This window comes from Lethenteron reissneri, chromosome 6 (genome assembly GCF_015708825.2).
Source record: "Lethenteron reissneri isolate LAM-NWPU_2019-01 chromosome 6, ASM1570882v1, whole genome shotgun sequence".
Taxonomy (NCBI): Eukaryota; Metazoa; Chordata; class Hyperoartia; order Petromyzontiformes; family Petromyzontidae; genus Lethenteron; species Lethenteron reissneri.
Genome location: NC_083784.1, coordinates 9983865 through 10007367, shown reverse-complemented (window position 1 = coordinate 10007367; position 23503 = coordinate 9983865). Strand labels below are relative to the sequence as shown.

General features: G+C 56.8%; 1 protein-coding gene across 1 annotated transcript; it reads right to left on the bottom strand.

Moving 5' to 3' along the window:
• Nucleotides 1-14412: 14412 nt before the first annotated feature.
• On the bottom strand, nt 14413-17600 carry LOC133354872 (trophoblast glycoprotein-like). Its single transcript, XM_061572026.1, has one exon. It carries the CDS (start codon nt 16980-16982, stop codon nt 15861-15863), a length of 1122 nt encoding a protein of 373 aa, XP_061428010.1. The 5' UTR covers nt 16983-17600; the 3' UTR covers nt 14413-15860.
• Between the last annotated feature and the right edge of the window lie 5903 nt (nt 17601-23503).

Below are 23503 nucleotides of genomic sequence, written 5' to 3'. Positions count from 1 at the left end.
ACACACACATACAACATACAACACACAACACACATACACAACACACACAACACACACCACACGCCGCTCGTCTCCATGCGTTCATCACCCTCATCACAATTGTGCTGCAGCTGCGACAGCTCCAGTGCACTCACCACTAGCACCGTCATCGTCACAGGCTTGGGGTGTGTCACTGGCTCTGATGTTCACTTAACAAGCGTGCACTGCGTAAGTTTGACGTTGTAAATGTTTGTGAATGTACGCGTTAATACCCGCTTGCTCGGGGTGCATGTGGGGTTTGTGTCTTTGGGGTGTTTGTGGATGGGGTGTGTCGGGGGTGTGCATGGTGGGGGGTGTGTGTGTCGAGTTCCATTCACGCTCACGGCCAACACCGGTGATGATTATCTGAACCGGCCCTGGGCCTACCCTAGGTCGATTCAGCCTCAAATTAGTACTTGGTACGGTGCTTAAAAACATCGCCACTAGGGAGACAAAGGTGGTTCGGGCGTGGTGCTGGCCACCCACCCCCTCGTGTGCTGTGCCGGCCTTCATAGGTGCTCGCACACAGCACTTGCCCCAACAATCTGTTAAATCTATACGGGGGATCTTTGTATTTGTGGGGGTATGTTGGGTCTGTGTGTCTTTGTGTGGTGTGTGTATTTGGGGTGTGTAGATGGTGTCTATGGTGGGGTGTGCGTCTTTGTGGGGTCTGTGCGTATATCGTTGGGTGTGTGTGTGTGTTTGGGTGTGTGTGAAGTGTGTTTGTTGTGTGTGTGGGATGTGTGTGTGTGTGGTTGTGTGTGGAGTGTGTTTGTTGTGTGTGTGGAGAGTGTTTGTGTGACGTGTGTGTTTGGGTGTGTGTGGGGTGTGTTTGTTGTGTGTGTGGAGTGTGTGTGTGGGGTGTGTGTGTGGGGTGTTTTTGTTGTGTGTGTGGGGTGTGTGTGTTTGGGTGTGTGTGTGTGGAGTGTGTGTTTGGGTGTGTGTGTGTGGGGTGTGTGTTTGTTGTGTGTGGGGGGTGTGTGTGGGGTGTGTGTGAGTGGAGTGTGTTTGTTGTGTGTGTGGGGTGTGTGTGTGTGTGGGGTGTGTGTGTTTGGGTGTGTGTGTGTGGAGTGTGTGTTTGGGTGTGTGTGTGTGGGGTGTGTGTTTGTTGTGTGTGGGGGGTGTGTGTGGGGTGTGTGTGAGTGGAGTGTGTTTGTTGTGTGTGTGGGGTGTGTGTGTGTGTGGGGTGTGTGTGTGTGGAGTGTGTTTGTTGCGTGTGTGGGGTGTGTGTTTGGGTGTGTGTGTGGAGTGTGTTTGTTGTGTGTGTGGGGTGTGCATTTGGGTGTGTGTGTGTGGAGTGTGTGTTTGGGTGTGTGTAGAGTGTGTTTGTTGTGTGTGTGGGGTGTGTGTGTGGGGTGTGTGTGTGTGGAGTGTGTTTGTTGCGTGTGTGGGGTGTGTTTGTGTTGTGTGTGTGTGGGGTGTGTGTGTGGTTGCAGAGCGGTGACGCTGACGCGGTGGACAAAGATCCCCCGTGTAGCCTGTAACAGACTGTCGGGGCAAGTGCTGTTAGCGAGCAACACGGTACACGAGGGGGTGGGTGGCCTGCGCCACGCCCGGCCGCCTTTGTCTCTCTAGTGGCGATTTACACGGCGCGATGGGGAACCGTAGTGTAGCGGTTAGCGCACCGCGCTACGAACCGAGCGAGCGATGATTATCTGAATACTGTAGTCCTGGGCCTCCCGTAGGTAAACTCAGCCCGAAATAAGTACAGTGCCTGGTGCGGTGTGCAAACATCGCCACTATGGAGACAAAGGCGGCCGGGCGTGGCGCAGGCCACCCACCCCCTCGTGTGTACTCGGCCTTCATAGCAGCTAATGGCACTTGTGCCAACAGTCTGTGAGGGCTATACGGGTTGTCTTTGTCTGTGTGTGCCGCGTGTCGCTGTGTGTTTGCGTGTTGCCTTGGATGGATGTGGGGAGGGGGGTGAGGGAGCTCTCAGCCCCCCAGTGCCCCCCCCCCCCAGTGCCCCCCCCAGTTTAAACCCGCGGTCCTCGTGTTTTCAACAGGGCCCATGGCAACAGGCGGCACCACGCGGTTCGCGAGTAAGAAGACCCCCGGCCGCGCGTGTTCCTGGACTCCCCCCCCCCCCACTCAGCCCCCACGTAGAGGAGGTGGAGGAGGAAGCTGTGGATGTGGTGGAAATTCCACATTACCATGTCAGGGCGCTGTTAATGAGAGACAATGGACATGATCTGTTGTCGGCAAGCTCTGGCAGCTTGGTGCCAGTCTCCATTGAGGTGCGATGGAAATTCCACATTCCCAAGACCGGGGCCCAGTCTCACGAACAGGACAACTACGGTTGAGTGCTCGCCAATTGGTACTCGTTTTTTTATCGGCCCTGAGTTGATGATGGGCACAGTTGACCTCAAAGCCAAAGATGTTTTCTTTTTTTTAAGATAGTTGCTGAGCGAAGGTGTGTGGGTGAGTGGGTGGGTGTGTGGGTGTGTGTGTGGGTGTGTGGGTGGGTGTGTGGGTGGGTGTGTGGGTGGGTGTGTGGGTGAGTGGGTGGGTATGTGCGTGCGCAGCTTAGTACGTGGGTGGGTGAGTGTGTGTGTGAGCGAGTGGGTGAGTTAGTTAGTGAGTGCGTGGGTGAGTGAATGGATGAGTGAGTGCCCACTGAAGTATATTTAAAAGGATCACCCTCGAGGTTACTGGGTTTCAATGCGGCTCAATGAAAGATGTTGCAGTCATTCACACCACATGCACTATGACGTCATTCACACACAGGTCCGTTGCTTCAAGCATAGAGGTCACGCCGGTGACCTCTCACTTAGACCAACACAATAAAACACGTAAAATACGGCCGCTCTCAATTCACCAATGGATGAGGCTCCCCCCACTCAATGTCGGTCATGGGGGCGCGGCGGTTTGACCATACTTCACCGCTGTGGTCAGTGGCGTCCGCGCAGGAGGCCAGGACTGGGTCGCCTGCCGCTGGTGACTTCGCCGTGGCCGGGCAATGGGACTCGTGGGTTTTGCCCGGAGCGGCGGCGCTGAAATCAACATCGCGTCGTGATTGGCTGGCGGCCGCCGCGTCTCCCCCCCCCCCCCTGCGGACTCGCCCCCCCCCCCCCTGGGAGACGCGGCCAAGGCCCCTCACCCCACCCCCCTTGTCGCCACCTCCACTCGGTGGTCACGAACTGCCTTGTTCGGTGTCGACATGTGCGCAGCGTTCTCATTCGCCTGCCGAAGATTCTGTGGATGTGCAGGGGCGCGGAGCGGCGTTCTTCGTCGCAAGGCCCTCGGACCACTGCCGGCCCCTGGTGGCCTTCAGTGCGGCCCCGGACAGGACACGACGAGTGAACACACCCCCGTCATCATCGTCACCATCGTGCTGCTGTCAAACCCCCAGTGGGTTTAAATGTGTGGCGGCCCTCACACTGATGATGTCTTAGCGGCGAAAATTGGTCCCCTGCTGAAAATTAGTGGAGAACAACGGGCGTATACAGTGCGTGAATATGTGGCTGTACTTTGTACAGTGTCAAACAATAAAGTGATGTCTTGCTCAAGCAAGCCCTAAAACATCGGTGCGCATCCCTTGTGTGGAGCCCTGAGTCGGTTGGTAGACATTCCATATTCCTATGGCGGGAGCGAGTCTCTCCATGAGACAGCCACCACAAAGTGGTGCAAATGTTTTATCTGCCCTGCAGGAGTGATGGGCTGAGTAGCCCTGTGATAGCACATTGTGTGTGCAGCCAAGGTAGAGGATGCGTTCGAGCCCTGTACTACGGTGGCGATGTTAATAACCTCGCCTGGTATACAGGAGGTCGTGGGTTCCATCCCGACCCTGACGCCTGCTGCTGTATATTTGGAGTTTTCGTGTCTCTCTCCACGTGGTGAGATGTTCACTCCCTCGCCTGGTATACAGGAGGTCGTGGGTTCGATCCCGACCCTGACGCCTGCTGCTGTATATTTGGAGTTTTCGTGTCTCTCTCCACGTGGTGAGATGTTCACTCCCTCGCCTGGTATACAGGAGGTCGTGGGTTCGATCCCGACCCTGACGCCTGCTGCTGTATATTTGGAGTTTGCGTGTCTCTCTCCCCGTGGTCACGTGGATTTTTCCCCGGTGCCTCTGGTTTGTCCCTTCACATTTAGAATGAACATCACGCGTTTAGAGTATTTGGCTTCTATAAATGTCCACGTGATGATAAGCCACTTCGTCCAGCTATCATCTGTGACCAGGTCGCTTCTGAAAACACAGCTACATAGCTTGTTGGGCCTTAGCTGATGAAATAGAAAATAGTTTTAGTTTAGTTTGGCACGGGTGGATACATGCTGTTGTGGAGACGTCGCGTGGCTCTGACCATTGGACTCATCAGCTCCGAGTCAAAATCCACAACTTCACAGAGAAAACAACAGAAGTTTACATCCAGGCCAACCACTTGCCCCATGAAGCGGTGTTCCCTTTCTCGAGCTCAGGAGGGATGGGATAATGGGCCGTGTGTCAACCCCCGACCCGGGGATTGAACTCGTCACCTTTCCCCTCGCGAGCCGCTCGCCCGAACGCTGAGCCGCCGCGTGGCAGCAGAAGCGCGGACACTCAGTCCCCTCCTGAAATCTGCACCCCAATTCGGGCATGAAATAATTACGTCTGTATTATGTTGAACTTCTTTCGCACCGTACGTAGCTATCCGTACTCATCGGACGTGCGGGGGGCGGGGGGGAAGGACAGGAAACTGAAACTCGCGGACCGGGGGACTTCGTATCAGGGGATGTCCGCTCACAATGGAGGAGGTAAGACAGGAAGGAGGCTTCCTACGTTTAATCACGCGACTCGCATCGCCCTTCGTGCCAAGAGGTGAGCGCTCAGACGTTGGCAGTCGTCCCAACGCGCCACGCTCACCCGGCCGGCCGGCCAGCCGGACCCGACAGGCCCGGAGGGAAGGAGCCCGGCGCCGGGGCTACGAGGAGGGCGAGAGGGATTGGGCTCAAGGGGGGGGCCCCGTTTCTTCAGCCCTCGCTTCGGCGGCCCTACGCTGGCACCGCGTGCCCCAGGGACGTGAACCGACGGCCGCGCTTTGTGTTTGCACGAAAAGCGCTCGCCCACTCCTCTTGGTGGAATGCGACTGCTGTTGCTCTCGCGTCGACAGAGAATGGCCGCAGCAGCAGCAGCAGTGTCAGTAGACAGCGGTAGTTTGCTCCTTATTTTGGAGATCTTTTTGGTGACCTCTGCTATGTATGGCAAGGTCATGGTTTTGATTGGTCCTCAGATGGTTCTTTCCCAACGGTTGGGGTGATAGCTTGACACAATATCCAGGTTCGATTTAACGCAGTACATACAATTCGTGATCTGATCCCATCTGTGAAGGATGGGATCCCTGATATGCAATACACCGTTGCCGCTCTGCGATGTGCCATTAACATGCTAATCTCTCACATTAACATGCTAATCTCTCACATTAACATGCTCATCTCTCACATTAACACGCTCATCTCTCACATTAACATGCTAATCTCTCACATTAACACGCTAATATCTCACATTAATATGCTAATCTCTCACATTAACATGCTGATCTCTCACATTAACACGCTAATCTCTCACATTAACACGCTAATCTCTCACATTAACATGATCATCTCTCACATTAACATGCTAATCTTTCACATTAACACGCTCATCTCTGACATTAACATGCTAATCTCTCACATTAACATGCTAATCTCTCACATTAACATGCTAATCTCTCACATTAACATCACTAGTCCCACCCATTTTGTTGATGACCCTTGGGCTACACCCATTTTGAATCTTTAAAACAGTCTTCCTCAGCAGCTTTCCCCTCCTTTTTGCCTCCTGATGACGATCGCTTGTGTTGTGATCGAAACGTCGTAGTTCTTTGTCATTTTTTGGTTATTTTCTTTGAACCTTTGTACGTGACTTTACCGAAAGACCCAAATAATGTGAATTCCTGCATTCACGAAAGCTTTAGGTCAAGACAACTCCATTCTCCAGGTTGACGACTCGTTTCGTCGTTCCTAGAACCGCGTGCTTGCCGGGCTTCGTCCGTCGTCCTCCCCGCGCACCGCGACGAGCGCGGTCGGTCCGCGTACGGAGTTCAACCAAACTCACTCAGAGGGGTTCATACTCACTCAGAGGGGTTCATACTCACTCAGAGGGGTTCATACTCACTCAGAGGGGTTCATACTCACGCAGAGGGGTACATACTCACTCAGAGGGGTTCATACTCACTCAGAGGGGTACATACTCACTCAGAGGGGTACATACTCACTCAGAGGGGTTCATACTCACTCAGAGGGGTACATACTCACTCAGAGGGGTTCATACTCACTCAGAGGGGTACATACTCACTCAGAGGGGTACATACTCACTCAGAGGGGTACATACTCACTCAGAGGGGTTCATACTCACTCAGAGGGGTACATACTCACTCAGAGGGGTTCATACTCACTCAGAGGGGTTCATACTCACTCAGAGTGGTACATACTCACTCAGAGGGGTTCATACTCACTCAGAGTGGTACATACTCACTCAGAGTGGTACATACTCACTCAGAGGGGTTCATACTCACTCAGAGGGGTTCATACTCACTCAGAGGGGTTCATACTCACTCAGAGGGGTTCATACTCACTCAGAGGGGTTCATACTCACTCAGAGGGGTACATACTCACTCAGAGGGGTTCATACTCACTCAGAGGGGTACATACTCACTCAGAGGGGTACATACTCACTCAGAGGGGTACATACTCACTCAGAGGGGTTCATACTCACTCAGAGGGGTTCATACTCACTCAGAGGGGTTCATACTCACTCAGAGGGGTACATACTCACTCAGAGGGGTTCATACTCACTCAGAGGGGTACATACTCACTCAGAGGGGTACATACTCACTCAGAGGGGTACATACTCACACAGAGGGGTACGTACTCACTCAGAGGGGTTCGTACTCACTCAGAGTGGTACATACTCACTCAGAGGGGTTCATACTCACTCAGAGGGGTTCATACTCACTCAGAGTGGTACATACTCACTCAGAGGGGTTCATACTCACTCAGAGGGGTACATACTCACTCAGAGGGGTTCATACTCACACAGAGGGGTACATACTCACTCAGAGGGGTTCATACTCACTCAGAGGGGTACATACTCACTCAGAGGGGTTCATACTCACTCAGAGGGGTTCATACTCACTCAGAGTGGTACATACTCACTCAGAGGGGTTCATACTCACGCAGAGGGGTTCATACTCACTCAGAGGGGTTCATACTCACTCAGAGTGGTACATACTCACTCAGAGGGGTTCATACTCACGCAGAGGGGTTCATACTCACTCAGAGGGGTTCATACTCACTCAGAGGGGTTCATACTCACTCAGAGGGGTACATACTCACTCAGAGGGGTTCATACTCACTCAGAGGGGTTCATACTCACTCAGAGGGGTTCATACTCACTCAGAGGGGTTCATACTCACTCAGAGTGGTACATACTCACTCAGAGGGGTTCATACTCACGCAGAGGGGTTCATACTCACTCAGAGGGGTTCATACTCACTCAGAGTGGTACATACTCACTCAGAGGGGTTCATACTCACGCAGAGGGGTTCATACTCACTCAGAGGGGTTCATACTCACTCAGAGGGGTTCATACTCACTCAGAGGGGTTCATACTCACTCAGAGGGGTTCATACTCACTCAGAGTGGTACATACTCACTCAGAGGGGTTCATACTCACGCAGAGGGGTTCATACTCACTCAGATGGGTTCATACTCACTCAGAGTGGTACATACTCACTCAGAGGGGTTAATACTCACTCAGAGGGGCACATACTCACTCAGAGGGGTACATACTCACTCAGAGGGGTTCATACTCACTCAGAGGGGTTCATACTCACTCAGAGTGGTACATACTCACTCAGAGGGGTTAATACTCACTCAGAGGGGTACATACTCACTCAGAGGGGTTCATACTCACTCAGAGTGGTACATACTCACTCAGAGGGGTTAATACTCACTCAGAGGGGTACATACTCACTCAGAGGGGTTCATACTCACGCAGAGGGGTACATACTCACTCAGAGGGGTTCATACTCACTCAGAGGGGTACATACTCACTCAGAGGGGTTCATACTCACTCAGAGGGGTTCATACTCACGCAGAGGGGTACATACTCACACAGAGGGGTTCATACTCACTCAGAGGGGTTCATACTCACTCAGAGGGGTTCATACTCACTCAGAGGGGTACATACTCACTCAGAGGGGTACATACTCAGAGGGGAACGTACTCCACGCAGTCACACAGCACGTGACGAAGCGCGCGGCACCACGTCCACCACTCGCTGTGCGGCTTGTTTATTCGATGCAGGTACACGCATCGCCTACGCATTGTAAACAATCGAGAATATGGTAGGAGAGTACATACGTATACCTCACGTATATGAAAATGCCATCTACTGATAATAAGAATATAAAATGTGATATATTGGAAGGTGGCATGGCATAGAATGGTGAGGGTGTGACACGTGGGGGGGGGGGAGAGCGACACGGGGGTGAGCGACACGCGGGGAGAGCGACACGCGGGGAGAGCGACACGGGAAGAGCGACACGCGGGGAGAGCGCGGAGCGGGGCACGGGTCGCGGTCGGGAGGGAGGCGACTCCGGGGCGCGGGGCAGAGCTCGCGGGGAGGGGAACAACGCGCGCGCGTGTGTGTGGTGTGTGTGTGTGTCTGTGTGTGTTGTATCTGTGTGTGTGTTGTATCTGTGTGTCTGTGTGTGTGTGTGTCTGTGTGTGTGTCTGTGTGTGTGTGTCTGTCCCTAGGTCGACTCAGCCTTAAATGAGTACCTGGTGCGGTGTGTAAACATCGCCACTAGGGAGACAAAGGCGGTCGGGCGTGGTGCTGGCCACCCACCCCCTCGTGTACCGTTCCGGCCTTCATAGGTGCTCGCTAACAGCACTTGCCCCTACAGTCTGTTCAAGCTATACGGGGGATCTTTGTTTTGTGTCTGTGTGTTGTGTGTGTGGTGTGTGTGTCTGTGTGTGTGTCTGTGTGTGTGTGTAGTGTGTGTGTAGTGTGTGTATATTGTGTGTGTAGTATGGGTATATGGTGTGTAGTTAGTGTATTGTGTGTGTAGTGTGGGTAGTGTAGTGCTTGTGTGTGTAGTTTAGTTTTGTGTGTGTAGTGTGTGTGTAGTGTAGTGTGTAGTGTAGTGTATAGTGTAGTGTATAGTGTAGTGTGTGTTGACACATGGCGGCTATGAAAGGGAGAGGTCTCTGCGAGCCGCCGGGTTGCACCGCTTCGCGCGAAACGTCGGACATCACGCCGATGAACACATCGGGGGGGGGGGGGGGAGCTGTCCAACCGGGACCCTATGGGGCGCCACGCGTGTGAGTGGCGCGTTGCGTGGCATCCGCAAGAGATGAGAATCTCCAGGCAAAGCGGTTCCCTCCCTCAACGCTGAACCGGGGGGGGGGGGGGGGTAAATTCCACATTCCCACGACGAGGGCCAGTTCCACAAGTAAGACGATTTGGGTTCTTTGGCAGACAGGCTCGGCTCGCCATCGGAACGTGGCAAGTGAGAGATACCCGGGTGGTGAACTCAGCCCGTCATTCATTCGGGGTCGTTCAAATAGGTACCAATTGAAAACTCGCGCTTGTCCTACTGAGACAGCCGGTCTCCGGCACATGAATGTGGAATTTGCACGGGTCCATCAAAATGAACCCAGCCCCACCGTCAGCGCGCTGGAGAAGGCGGCCACTGCCTCGCGCCTCGCGTCTCTGGGTGCCACCGTGTGCCAGGGGGGGGGGGGGACATCACGCGGAGCCACGCGTCATGCACCGCAGCTGCTGCTGCTGCAGGAGCTGCTGCTGGTGCTGCTGCAGGAGCTGCTGCTGCTGCAGGAGCTGCTGCTGGTGCAGGAGCTGCTTCTGCTGGTGCAGGAGCTGCTGCTGCTGCAGGAGCTGCTGCTGGTGCTGGTGCCGTGCGTGGTGCTGGAGGCCTCGCAGCCCCCGCCCGCGCCGCGGGCTTTGTGCTTCTCTAACTCTGCGTCCCGCGGCTTCTGCCTTTGGCTGCCGGTGGTTGTGCTTCGAGGTCAAATGAGTTTTGTGCCTTTTGTAGATAAAACAACAAATGTCATTTTGCGTAGCACGCCTCGCTCGAGTCTCTCTCTAAGACTCCTTACTTTGTGTTTTGTTTTCAGGACACGTGTCGACATTGCCTGGAAAGCGCGCTCGTCGCACTTCGTGTGGCTACGACCACGGAGACATCCCACGCCGGTGAGTGAGTGGTGCGTGAGTGAGTGGTGAGTGAGTTAGTGGTGAGTGAGTGGTGAGTGAGTGGTGAGTTAGTGGTGAGTGAGTTAGTGGTGAGTGAGTGGTGAGTGAGTTAGTGGTGAGTGAGTGGTGCGTGAGTGGTAAGTGAGTGGTGAGTGAGTTAGTGGTGAGTGAGTGGTGAGTTAGTGGTGAGTGAGTGGTGAGTGAGTGGTGAGTGAGTTAGTGGTGAGTGAGTGGTGAGTTAGTGGTGAGTGAGTGGTGAGTGAGTGAGTGAGTGGTGAGTGAGTGAGTGGTGAGTGAGTGGTGAGTGAGTGGTGAGTTGGTGAGTTAGTGGTGAGTGAGTGGTGAGTGAGTGGTGAGTGAGTGGTGAGTGAGTGAGTGGTGAGTGAGTGGTGAGTGAGTGAGTGGTGAGTGAGTTAGTGGTGAGTGAGTGGTGAGTGGTGCGTGAGTGGTGAGTGGTGAGTGAGTGGTGAGTGAGTGGTGAGTGAGTGTTGAGTGAGTTAGTGGTGAGTGAGTTAGTGGTGAGTGAGTGGTGAGTGAGTGGTGAGTTAGTGGTGAGTGAGTTAGTGGTGAGTGAGTGGTGAGTGAGTTAGTGGTGAGTGGTGCGTGAGTGGTGAGTGAGTGGTGAGTGAGTTAGTGGTGAGTGAGTGGTGAGTTAGTGGTGAGTGAGTGGTGAGTGAGTGGTGAGTGAGTGAGTGGTGAGTGAGTGGTGAGTTAGTGGTGAGTGAGTGGTGAGTGAGTGAGTGGTGAGTGGTGCGTGAGTGGTGAGTGAGTGGTGAGTGAGTTAGTGGTGAGTGAGTGGTGAGTTAGTGGTGAGTGAGTGGTGAGTGAGTGGTGAGTGAGTGAGTGGTGAGTGAGTGAGTGGTGAGTGAGTGGTGAGTGAGTGTTGAGTGAGTGAGTGGTGAGTGAGTGGTGAGTGAGTGTGAGTGAGTTAGTGGTGAGTGAGTGGTGAGTTAGTGGTGAGTGAGTGGTGAGTGAGTGGTGAGTGAGTGAGTGGTGAGTGAGTGGTGAGTGAGTGGTGAGTGAGTGATGAGTGAGTGAGTGATGAGTGAGTGGTGAGTGAGTGGTGAGTGAGTGGTGAGTGAGTGGTGAGTGAGTGAGTGGTGAGTGAGTGGTGAGTGAGTGAGTGGTGAGTGAGTGGTGAGTGAGTGATGAGTGAGTGGTGAGTGAGTGGTGAGTGAGTGGTGAGTGATGGTGAGTGAGTGGTGAGTGAGTGAGTGAGTGATGAGTGAGTGGTGAGTGAGTGAGTGGTGAGTGAGTGGTGAGTGAGTGAGTGGTGAGTGAGTGGTGAGTGAGTGGTGAGTGAGTGAGTGGTGAGTGAGTGGTGAGTGAGTGAGTGATGAGTGAGTGGTGAGTGTCGATGTGGCGGCGCTCGGAAACGCGGACGGATGGGTGATTGGCCGACTCGTGCTCCTGCTGCTGCTCCTCCTGCTGCTGCTGCTGTTGCTCCTGCTGCTGTTGCTCCTGCTGCTGTTGCTGTTGCTCCTGCTGCTGTTGCTCCTGCTGCTGCTCCTCCTGCTGCTGTTGTTGTTGCTCCTCCTGCTGCTGCTCCTCCTGCTGTTGCTGTTGTTGCTGTTGTTGCTTCTCCTCCTGCTGCTGTTGCTGTTGCTGTTGTTGCTTCTCCTCCTGCTGCTGCTGTTGCTGCTGCTGTTGTTGCTGCTGCTGTTGCTGTTGTTGCTCCTGCTGCTGCTGCTGTTGCTGTTGTTGCTTCTCCTCCTGCTGCTGCTGCTGTCTTTCTGGTCACCTCGTGCGGGTCGCCTACTCGAGTCTCGGCAGCGTGAGCCACCAACTCCTCGTCGGAGGTGAACGCGTTCGGCACAATTTCGATCGCGGTATTTAAAACTGCCCAGGGCCACAACGCGTCGCGTGCGTTTGACATTGTGCCCGATGTCCCCGTGTACCGACACCAGACGAGCGTGTTAAAGCTCTCGCGCTCCCGTCGCCTGCGTCTCAGCCACCCGTCAGGCTGAGCAACTCAATTCGCGTCGCGGTGACCGCGTGGCTCCGGTCTGCCGGCGATAACGGGCGGAGGGGGGGAGGGGGGGCGCCATAATTATCCACACTATTTCTGCAACCCACGCGCGGTCCCCAGCGCCGTCCGGGCCACCAGCGTGACGTCCCGCGTGCTGTGACATCCACTTAGAAGCCGTCCCCTGGTCTCACACAACCAACACACACACACACCCTGGTCTCACACAACCAACACACACACCCTGGTCTCACACAACCAACACACACACACACCCTGGTCTCACACACACACCCTGGTCTCACACAACCAACACAACACACACACACACCCTGGTCTCACACAACCAACACACACACCCTGGTCTCACACAACCAACACACACACACACCCTGGTCTCACACAACCAACACACACACCCTGGTCTCACACAACCAACACACACACACACCCTGGTCTCACACAACACACACACCCTGGTCTCACACACACACCCTGGTCTCACACAACCAACACACACACACACACCCTGGTCTCACACAACACACACACACACCCTGGTCTCACACAACACACACACACACACACACCCTGGTCTAACACAACACAACACACACACACACCCTGGTATCACACAACCAACACCTACACACCCTGGTCTCACACACACACCCTGGTCTCACACAACCAACACACACCCCCTGGTCTCACACAACCAACACACACACACCCTGGTCTCACACAACACACACACACACACCCTGGTCTCACACAACACACACACACCCCCTGGTTTAACACAACACACACACACCCCCTGGTCTCACACAACCAACACTTACACACCCTGGTCTCACACAACCAACACTTACACACCCTGGTCTCACACAACCAACACACACACACCCTGGTCTCACACAACACACACACACACCCTGGTCTCACACAACCAACACACACACCCCCTGGTCTCACACAACCAACACACACACACACCCTGGTCTCACACAACCAACACACACACACACACCCTGGTCTCACACAACACACACACACACACCCTGGTCTCACACAATCAACACACACACCCTGGTCTCACACAACACACACACCCACACCCTGGTCTCACACAACCAACACACACACACCCTGGTCTCACACAACCAACACACACACCCTGGTCTCACACAACACACACACACACCCCCTGGTCTCACACAACCAACACTTACACACCCTGGTCTCACACAACCAACACACACACACCCTGGTCTCACACAACCAACACACACACACACACCCTGGTCTCACACAACCAACACACACACACCCTGGTCTCACACAATCAACACACACACCCTGGTCTCACACAACACACACACACACACCCTGGTCTAACACAACACACACACACGCACCCTGGTCTAACACAACACACACACACGCACCCTGGTCTAACACAACACACACACACACACCCTGGTCTCACACAACACACACACACACACCCTGGTCTAACACAACACACACACACGCACCCTGGTCTAACACAACACACACACACGCACCCTGGTCTAACACAATCAACACACACACACACCCTGGTCTCACACAACCAACACAAACGCGCATCGCTCTTTTCCTTATGCCACATCTCTCAGATTTGGCACAGCGCAGCCAACCTCCATGCACCACTCCCCTCGTCCGCGTTGGGTCTTCCCCTGGCCGCCTGCCTCTGGGTGCCGTTCGACCTCCGCCTCGGCCTCCTGCCTTCCTCTTCTACCCTGCACACGAGTCCCACCCATCACTACCTCCAAGTTGCCTACCCTATCCTCCTCTACCCTGCACACGAGTCCCACCCATCACTACCTCCAAGTTGCCTACCCTATCCTCCTCCACCCTCCACACGAGTCCCACCCATCACTACCTCCAAGTTGCCTACCCTATCCTCCTCTACCCTGCACACGCGTCCCACCCATCACTACCTCCAAGTTGCCTACCCTATCCTCCTCCACCCTCCACACGCGTCCCACCCATCACTACCTCCAAGTTGCCTACCCTATCCTCCTCCACCCTCCACACGCGTCCCACCCATCACTACCTCCAAGCTGCCTACCCTATCCTCCTCCACCCTCCACACGCGTCCCACCCATCACTACCTCCAAGTTGCCTACCCTATCCTCCTCTACCCTGCACACGCGTCTCACCCATCACTACCTCCAAGTTGCCTACCCTATCCTCCTGCACCCTGCACACGCGTCCCACCCACCACTACCTCCAAGGTGTCCACCCTATCCTCCTGCACCCTGCACACGATTCCCGTGGTTGTGTTATAACTTCCATCATTATTCTGCTTGTTTACACAAGAACGCCTCAATGAGTCTCGAAGCTCTCTTTCAAGCGCTCACAGTAGGGGGGGGGCGATATTGCTGCGTGTGCAGTCCCGACTGAATCATTTACAGGTAATATTTCAGCATTGGGACGTTGGGCCAATACCAATTACATTGCATTTATTTTTGCTCGGGGAGGAAACCGAAGAACCCGGAAACAAACAACCCATGCAAGGACAGAGAGAGAGAAAACGTACAGACTCCACATTTAAAGGGCACCCGTGCCAGGAATCGAACCCAGGCCCTTCTCACTGTGCGAGACACGAGCATTGCCACTGCACTGCCAGCCTGCTCGCCCTATAACATACGGAACAAAGAAGGAGAGAGAGAGACGTGATATGGAAGCGCTCTGCGTAGCTTGAGACTCTGCTATGCCCTCACTGGGGCAGCGCGAAGTCGAAGGGGACAGACGTCGCACCGCGAGGCTGCCCCGGTCGGCTCCAGCCTCTGGTGCGTCTGCCAGGCTCAACGCGTTCCTCCTCAACGTGTTCCTCTCAACGGGCGCGCGTTCACTCTAAATAGGCCCCTTTAGTGGATCGAACAGATGGCCGCATCACGGCGATGATGACGATAGCCACCAGACGCGAACCTGCTGACACAAGAGAGCTGATCGCGTACACGCGGAGACCCTTCCTCCAGACCCTTGCTCGACAAACTAAAACTACTAGCGGGAGGTGGACGGGGGGCGATCGCTCTCACCGGTCGTGACAATTTTACATTTCCCGGTAACCGTCTCCGAAATTGAACGTCGCGTGCGCACGTTGCCGCAGACGAATGGCTCGGTCGATAAAGTGCAGCCGTTACTCAGCGGCGACAACGCTGGGATGCACGGCCACGCGTTGCACTCAACGCCGCGCGACTCGCTTGTGAGGACATTTGGCGGTCGTCAATTCTTCACGGCGCGACGACGACGGCTTCTCTCCCGGCTGTGCTGCATTCTACTCTTTGCTCGGTTACTTTGAGATGCAAATTTGCGCGAACGCTGCTCTGTAAAATAAACGTCCCTGTTATTATTATTTAGCATTTGAATAAATAGATAAAACCCGCGTTGACGCTTCCCTGCACTCGCATACTTGATGTACCGTGCATGTTACTTATCGCACGTGCACCGCGGGGCCTTTTGCCAGACGCCCGTCTCAGTGGGGTGGGGCCTCAGCTTGCCACTTGGTCGTTACAGCAACAACAAAACACCACCACGTGTCGGACGGCGAGATTCTACGCTCGAGCGAAAACGAGTCGAGAGGCGTCGGTGTCAAAGTTCTAGAGGCGGAACCACGTTGGCGATGCGCGGGTTCGCGTCCAGCTCGTATCTGTAATTGTACTCCTCAATCTGGTCGCGGCACGCGTCTCGGATGTGGGTCAGCCACTTCTTGATGCCCCTGCGGTTCAGGTAGAGCACGAACAGGAAGATGACTCCGATGAGCGCCACCACGATGCCGAGCAGCACGTAGGAGGCGACGGGCTCCCCCGCGCAGCCCCGCAGCGTCTGCAGTGAGAGCAGCGACGTGGTGTTGAAGACCGCGGTCGGACCCGCGGATGCGCCTCCTCCTGCTGCTGCTGCTGCTGAGGACGAGCCCGGCGTGACGGTGCACACGAGGCTGCTCGCGTCCCTCGCCTTGTTCCGGCCCCGGTTCCTGTCGGTGAGCCACAGCACCGTCTCCGCCAAGTGGCAGTCGCACACGAACGCGTTGCCCGCCAGCCACACCTCGCGGAGCCGCGGCAGGGAGTTCATCTCCTCCAGCGTGGCGTTGCTGAGACGCCGCAGGGCGTTTCGGCGCAGGTCCAGCACCTCCAGGGCGCGCAGGGCGGACAGAGTCCCGGGCGCCAGCTCGCGTATCCCGTTGCCGCTCAGTCGCAGCACGGCGAGGTTGCCGAGGCGCGCCTCGGAGACGGCGGCGAGGAGCGCGGCGGCGGCGCCCGAGGCGGAGTCGCCGTGGAGCGCGCGGCTCAGCTCCAGGGTGCGGAGCTCGCGGAGGTCCGCGAAGGCCTCCGGGGAGATGTTCCGCAGGCCGTTGTCGCTCAGGTCCAGGGATTCGAGCGATAGCGGCGGCGCCGGGAAGGAGGCGCGGTCGAGAGTGTCGATGCCGCTGCGACTGAGGTTGAGGACGCGCAGATTGGGCAGCCGGGTGCCGTTCCAGTCGAGGGTCCGCGCCGAGCCGCCCGTGATGGCGAGGACGCTCACGTTGCCGACAGAGTCGCGCGGCAGGGAGAGAGGCGGCTTCTCGCATCGTACGGGCAGCTGCCCGCCCGGGGAGTCGCACACGCAGGTCCTGGGGCAGCCCAGAGATGCGGCCGACGGCGGCGGCAGCAGCAGCAGCAGCAGGGGGTAGAGGGCGCGCAGGAGGAGAGGGCAGAGGGCAGGCGCGGTTGCCATGGCGCGCGACGAGTTACGCGGCAGGCGCCGCGGGTAACCACCACCCGATGTTGCACGCAGGAAGCAGCAGCAGTGGCAGCAGCAGCAGTAGCAGCAGCAGCTGCTTCTACACTCCTGACTTGGCCGCTCAAGCAGCGCCTGCCGCGGCGTATTTCAATGTCCATAATAATGAGCGGCTATCTATGTGCGAGTGTAGCGTGTCGCGTGTGCGGTGTGCGTGGTGGGTGAGTGGGTGAGGGCTGTGTGTGTGTATACGGGCACGGGACGCGCGTATTTACAGCGCGCTGCGCGCCGGCTCTGTGAGTGCTGTGCACGCACGGGGCCGGGGCGAGCGCCAGCAGCACTCAGAGATGCCGAGACACTCGAAATGATGCTGAGCAGAGGCCGGCGGCCGCTGTCCTTGGTGCTGAAGCGGCCGCTCTGCGTGGCTCTGAGGTGAGCGCTGAGCGCCTCTCGGCACGATCACCGCCTCCACCCGACACGTGGCACGAGCCACGAGGCAGCAGCAGCAGCGCCGAGTCTTCAGACGGCCACGAGGGTGGAGGCGCCGGGCGGCAGCGCTCGCTCGCGCTCACGGAGGAGCGAGCTCCGAGGCATTTCTTGGGTCGCGCTGAGAAGGGCGAACCACCCAGTATGAGGCGCGGTCCAGCGCGCTTGCTTATGAAAGCTCATGGGAGAGGAATGTTCCACTACGTGGATGGACGGGGGGGAGGGGGGGTGAACAAAAGCGCTGTGCTCACTTGGTGTTGCGATGATCGTGCATTGGAGGCAGCTCCAGTGCACCGGCCACGCCGTGCGTGCTCTCCTGGAACCAAATAGCATCCGGACTCATCTCATATTTAGAAACTGGATAAGTGGCGGAAATGGCACATTGATATGCCAAGGGCGAGTCTAACTCGCCATTGTGTTCCATTATGTGTCTCCTACATTATGGCCCCATTAGGATTTGTGATGAATGACTGAGTCGGCCCCTCGCCCAGGCGGCCACACCTGGCGGGCCGAGTCGCAAGGGCGAAGGTTGCAGTGGACCCTGCCAGAGCACACGAGACAGCTGGCACCACCCCCACACACGAATACAGAGGTAAAGAGCCCCCGTATAGCTCTTGGCATACTATTGGGGCAAGTGCTGTTCGTGAGTATGCACCCATGAAGACCGGAATGGTGGTGGTCAGCACCCCGCTCGGCCGCCTTTGATTCTCTCGTGGCGATGTTTACACACCGCACCAGGTACTCATTTAAGGCTGAGTCGACCTTGGGGAGGCCCAGGACCGGTTTACATAATCGTACACACACCCATCCCAACACAGCCTGACACGATCCCTCACCCTCACACGCGCCCCCACCCCTACACCACTCTTACCCCTACCCCCACCCCTACACCCACCCCTACCCCCCACCCCTACCCCCACCCCTACACCACTCTTACCCCTACCCCCACCCCTACCCCACTCTTACCCCCACCCCTACCTCCACCACTACACCCACCCCTACCCCCCACCCCTACACCCCACCCCTACCCCCACCCCTACTCCCACCCCTACCTCCACCCCTACCCCCCACCCCTACCCCACTCTTACCCCTACCCCCACCCCTACCCCACTCTTACCCCCACCCCTACCCCCACCCCTACCCCCACCCCTACCCCCACCCCTACCCCCACCCCTACCCCCACCCCTACCCCCCACCCCTACCCCCACTCTGGGGACGAGGCCTCGTTACCATGCGGATGATTGCGCACTGCCCCCATGGCGCCTCGGAGTCTTGGGCAACGGAGGAGGCGGCGAGAGGCGCGACGGGTGACGCCGTCCAGCAGCTCGCGCCACCAGCGGCCCCGGGACGCACCACGTGGCCGCGTCGCACCACGTGGCCGGCACGTAGCGGAGGTCGCGATCCTCCCACGAGGCGAAGCAGCGAGGTCACAAGGCAGGGGGTGGGGCGGTTCGAATCGGGCGGGCCGCCCCGATTATTATTGCTGCGGGTGCGATCATGGGTGTTATAATTGAGGTCGTCTACTTCGCGGGGAGACATTTAAGGATCCTCGTGGCGTCATTCGCAAGAGTTGGCCGTCGCATGCCGCCCTCAGGGGTGCAGATTAGGCCACATTCGAAAATTTACACCGCAAATGACCCAATTGGAGTCACACACACAGCCGCAGCAGAAGCAGCAATCATCGCATCCCGACTGGCAGCAGATGACAACCCCAGGTCACTCTAGAGGGGTAACCCCACTAGAGGGGTAACCCCACTAGAGGGGTAACCCCACTAGAGGGGTAATCCCAGGTCACTCTGGAGGGGTAACCCCACTAGAGGGGTAACCCCAGGTCACTCTAGAGGGGTAACCCCAGGTCACTCTAGAGGGGTAACCCCAGGCCACTCTAGAGGGGTAACCCCAGGCCACTCTAGAGGGGTAACCCCAGGACACTCTGGAGGGGTAACCCCAGGCCACTCTAGAGGGGTAACCTCAGGTCACTCTAGAGGGGTAACCCCAGGCCACTCTAGAGGGGTAACCCCAGGCCACTCTAGAGAAGTAACCCCAGGTTACTCTAGAGGGGTAAGCCCAGGCCACTCTAGAGCGGTAACCCCAGATCACTCTAGAGGGGTAACCCCAGGTCACTCTAGAGGGGTAACCCCAGGTTACTCTAGAGGGGTAAGCCCAGGCCACTCTAGAGCGGTAACCCCAGATTACTCTAGAGGGGTAACCCCAGGTCACTCTAGAGGGGTAACCCCAGGTCACTCTGGAGGGGTAACCCCAGGTCACTCTGGAGGGGTAACCTCAGGTCACTGTAGAGGGGTAACCCCAGGTCACTCTAAAGGGGTAACCCCAGGCCACTCTAGAGGGGTAACCTCAGGCCACTCTAGAAGGGTAACCCCAGGCCACTCTAGAGGGGTAACCCCAGGCCACTCTAGAGGGGTAACCCCCAGGCCACTCTAGAGGGGTAACCCCCAGGTCACTCTAGAGGGGTAACCCCACTAGAGGGGTAACCCCACTAGAGGGGTAATCCCAGGTCACTCTAGAGGGGTAACCCCAGGTCACTCTGGAGGGGTAACCCCACTAGAGGGGTCACCCCAGGTCACTCTAGAGGGGTAACCCCAGGTCACTCTAGAGGGGTAACCCAGGCCACTCTAGAGGGGTAACCCCAGGCCACTCTAGAGGGGTAACCCCAGGTCACTCTGGAGGGGTAACCCCAGGCCACTCTAGAGGGGTAACATCAGGTCACTCTAGAGGGGTAACCCCAGGCCACTCTAGAGGGGTAACCTCAGGTCACTCTAGAGGGGTAACCCCAGGTCACTCTAGAGGCGTAACGTCAGGTCACTCTAGAGGGGTAACCCCAGGCCACTCTAGAGGGGTAACCCCAGGCCACTCTAGAGGGGTAACCCCAGGTTACTCTAGAGGGGTAACCCCAGGTCACTCTAGAGGGGTAACCCCAGGTCACTCTAAAGGGGTAACCCAGGTCACTCTAGAGGGGTAACCCCAGGTCACTCTAAAGGGGTAACCCCAGATCACTCTAGAGGGGTAACCCCAGGTCACTCTAGAGGGGTAACCCCAGGTCACTCTGGAGGGGTAACCTCAGGTCACTGTAGAGGGGTAACCCCAGGTCACTGTAGAGGGGTAACCCCAGGTCACTCTGGAGGGGTAACCCCAGGTCACTCTAGAGGGGTAACCCCAGGTCACTCTGGAGGGGTAACCTCAGGTCACTCTAGAGGGGTAACCCCAGGCCACTCTAAAGGGGTAACCCCAGGTCACTCTAGAGGGGTAACCCCAGGTCACTCTAGAGGGGTAACCCCAGGTCACTCTAGAGGGGTAACCCCAGGCCATTCTAGAGGGGTAACCCCAGGTCACTCTAGAGGGGTAACCCCAGGTCACTCTAGAGGGGTAACCCCAGGTCACTCTAGAGGGACAACCTCAGGTCACTGTAGAGGGGTAACCCCAGGTCACTCTGGAGGGGTAACCCCAGGTCACTCTGGAGGGGTAACCCCAGGTCACTCTCGATGGACTCATTCCCGGTTTTCTTGAGTTCTCATCTGGCTACAAAACAAATCAGCTTCAAACGATCCCAGCGCAGGCCACAGTGCATCTGTTGGCACCACGGTGGCTAGATGTTAACTACCTCGCCTGGCGTGCAGGAGGTCGTGGCTTTGATTCCGACCCTGACGCCTGCTGCTGTATATTTGGAGTTTGCGCGTCTCTCTCTCCTCGCCCGTGGATTTTTCTCTGGGGCCTCCGGTTTGTCCCTCCACATTTAGAATGAACATCGTGAGTTCGGAGTATTTGGCTGCTATAAATTTCCACGTGCTGATCAGTCACTTCGTTGTGGTATCATGTTGCCAGGTCGCTTCTGAAAAATAGCTACTCGCTCAGCGACCTTTACCTGATAAAATAAACGTTTAGTATCTCTACAAGATGAGAGAGCGGTGGCGCAGTGGTTAGCATCTAAAGCGGTCATGGGGAGCTCCCCCACCGCTTCACCCAACACGCGTCGACCAGCGTGGTGAAGTATGGTCGAACAACCCGGGCTGGCGAATCGATGCGAGGACAAGCGCCCGGGTGCATGTGTGTCTGTGTGTCTGTGTGTCTGTGTGCCTGTGTGTCTGTGTGCCTGTGTGTTTGTGTGCCTGTGTGTCTGTGTGTTGTGTCTGTGTGTGTCTGTGCCTGTGTGCCTGTGTGTCTGCGTGTGTGCCTGTGTCTGTGTGTCTGTGTACGTGTGTGTGTCTGCCTGTGTGTCTGTGTATCTGTGTGTCTGTGTGCCTGTGTGCCTGTGCGCCTGTGCGTCTGTGCGTCTGTATGTGTGTCTGTGTGCCTGTGTGTCTGTGTGCCTGTGTGTCTGTGTGCCTGTGTCTGTGTGTGCCTGTGTGCCTGTGTGTGTCTGTGTGTCTGTGCCGCCGCCTGCTGACGCCTCCAGGGTAGAACACCGCGACTTGAACGCAGCGAGCTTCCACCTCGCGCAGCACGTGGCAACAGGGAAATGCACCACCCAATAAGGGCGGATGCGCCCCCCCCCCCCCGCGGCTTCATTGTCGAAGGGCACGCAGGACCACGAGGTCTGGTCCGGCCACTTCACAACTGCCTGCAAAACGCCTCCCTTTCGAGCAGCATCTCCAGGCGTACTGGTCCAGGCACTGGGTGGATGGGGGGGGGCATTTCGTCCCTCGTTTCTAATTTGAGCGCGGCCCGAGTCGCTTCCTGCTGCGCACATTCGCCGGATTCGGCATCGCGTCCACGATTGCCCACGACGGTGACCGCGATGGGTGCACTTCGAGCCGCCTCCACACGGCAGCGTTACCCCGGCCCCACTCACAGGCGTGGGTTTCTCTCCCCGGGGTCTTCTGCTTTGCAGTGGGAGGCTCTCTCGCATTGGCCAACTCTTTCCGCCGCTGGCCAAGACGTCTCTCCATCCTCAATTGGGGTTGTGTTTGCCCACAGATGGCGTTGTTGGAATTGTTTCCTTCTGCAGTTCGCGATCACCGTCGACTCAACTTCCCGTGCTGGAGAATTAAAAAAGAAAAAGTCGACACGATGATGCAGAACTGAAGTTGTCTTCATGAACAATCAGACACAGCCTTGCCACGTTAAACACTCTACGGGAAACATTTCGCACTCTCGGCTCGGCAGCAGACGCGCCCGCACCACCACCACCTCCTACTGCTGCTGCTTCTGCTGCCGCACAACATCCCCGACCCGGCATCGCGTCCACGACAGCCCACGACGGCGGCCGTTGACGGCACTCTCGTCGCTGGCTCACTTCGCAAAGCCGCGATGGGTGCATCACGAGAGCCAGAGCTGCCTCCACGCGGCGCTGGTACCTCCCCACCCCAACCCCCCTCCAGGGTGCTCCACTCTGCTCCCACGTGCCACAAACGCTCACTCGTGAAAAACGAATCTCGAGATTCAAGCGAGGCTTTGCCTGCGCGAAACGCATCATCGTTACTATGCGTCGAACTTATTCCGCGCCGCGCGTGGCCAACTGCGCCAATCGATGGTGCGGATGACCCCTGCAGCGAGCGGCAAACGACCCGAGCGAGGGATGTTGACGAAAGACAACATCCCTCGGTCCAGCAGCGTCGCTGTGCAGCACGGCGCCAACGCCAAGGCGAATCCGTAACCGCGGTCTGCAACAATTCGTCTGAAAGCAGCAGCAGCATAACGCGATTGGAATCAACCAAACATGCAGCCGTTATGATGCACGAAAATATATTTAATGCACATTAAATACGGACAAAACGCAGTGTAAAGTAAAAAAAGATAAGAACCGCAGTAATCACACGCGAGACGCTCGTAATGAATGCAGTAAAACTCGGAGCGCACCGCCAAGCAGAAGTGGGGGGCTTGGATCCTGGCGCTCCCCACTGAGCCCCCAACACCGGGACCCCCCCACAATAGGGACCCCCCCCCCCCCACACCGGGACCCCCCCACCCAGGCACCCCCACCGGGACCCCCCCCCACCCGGCCCCCCCCCACGGGGACCCTCCTCCCACCTCCCACCGGGACCCCTCACCGGGACCCCCCACCGGGACCCCCCCTC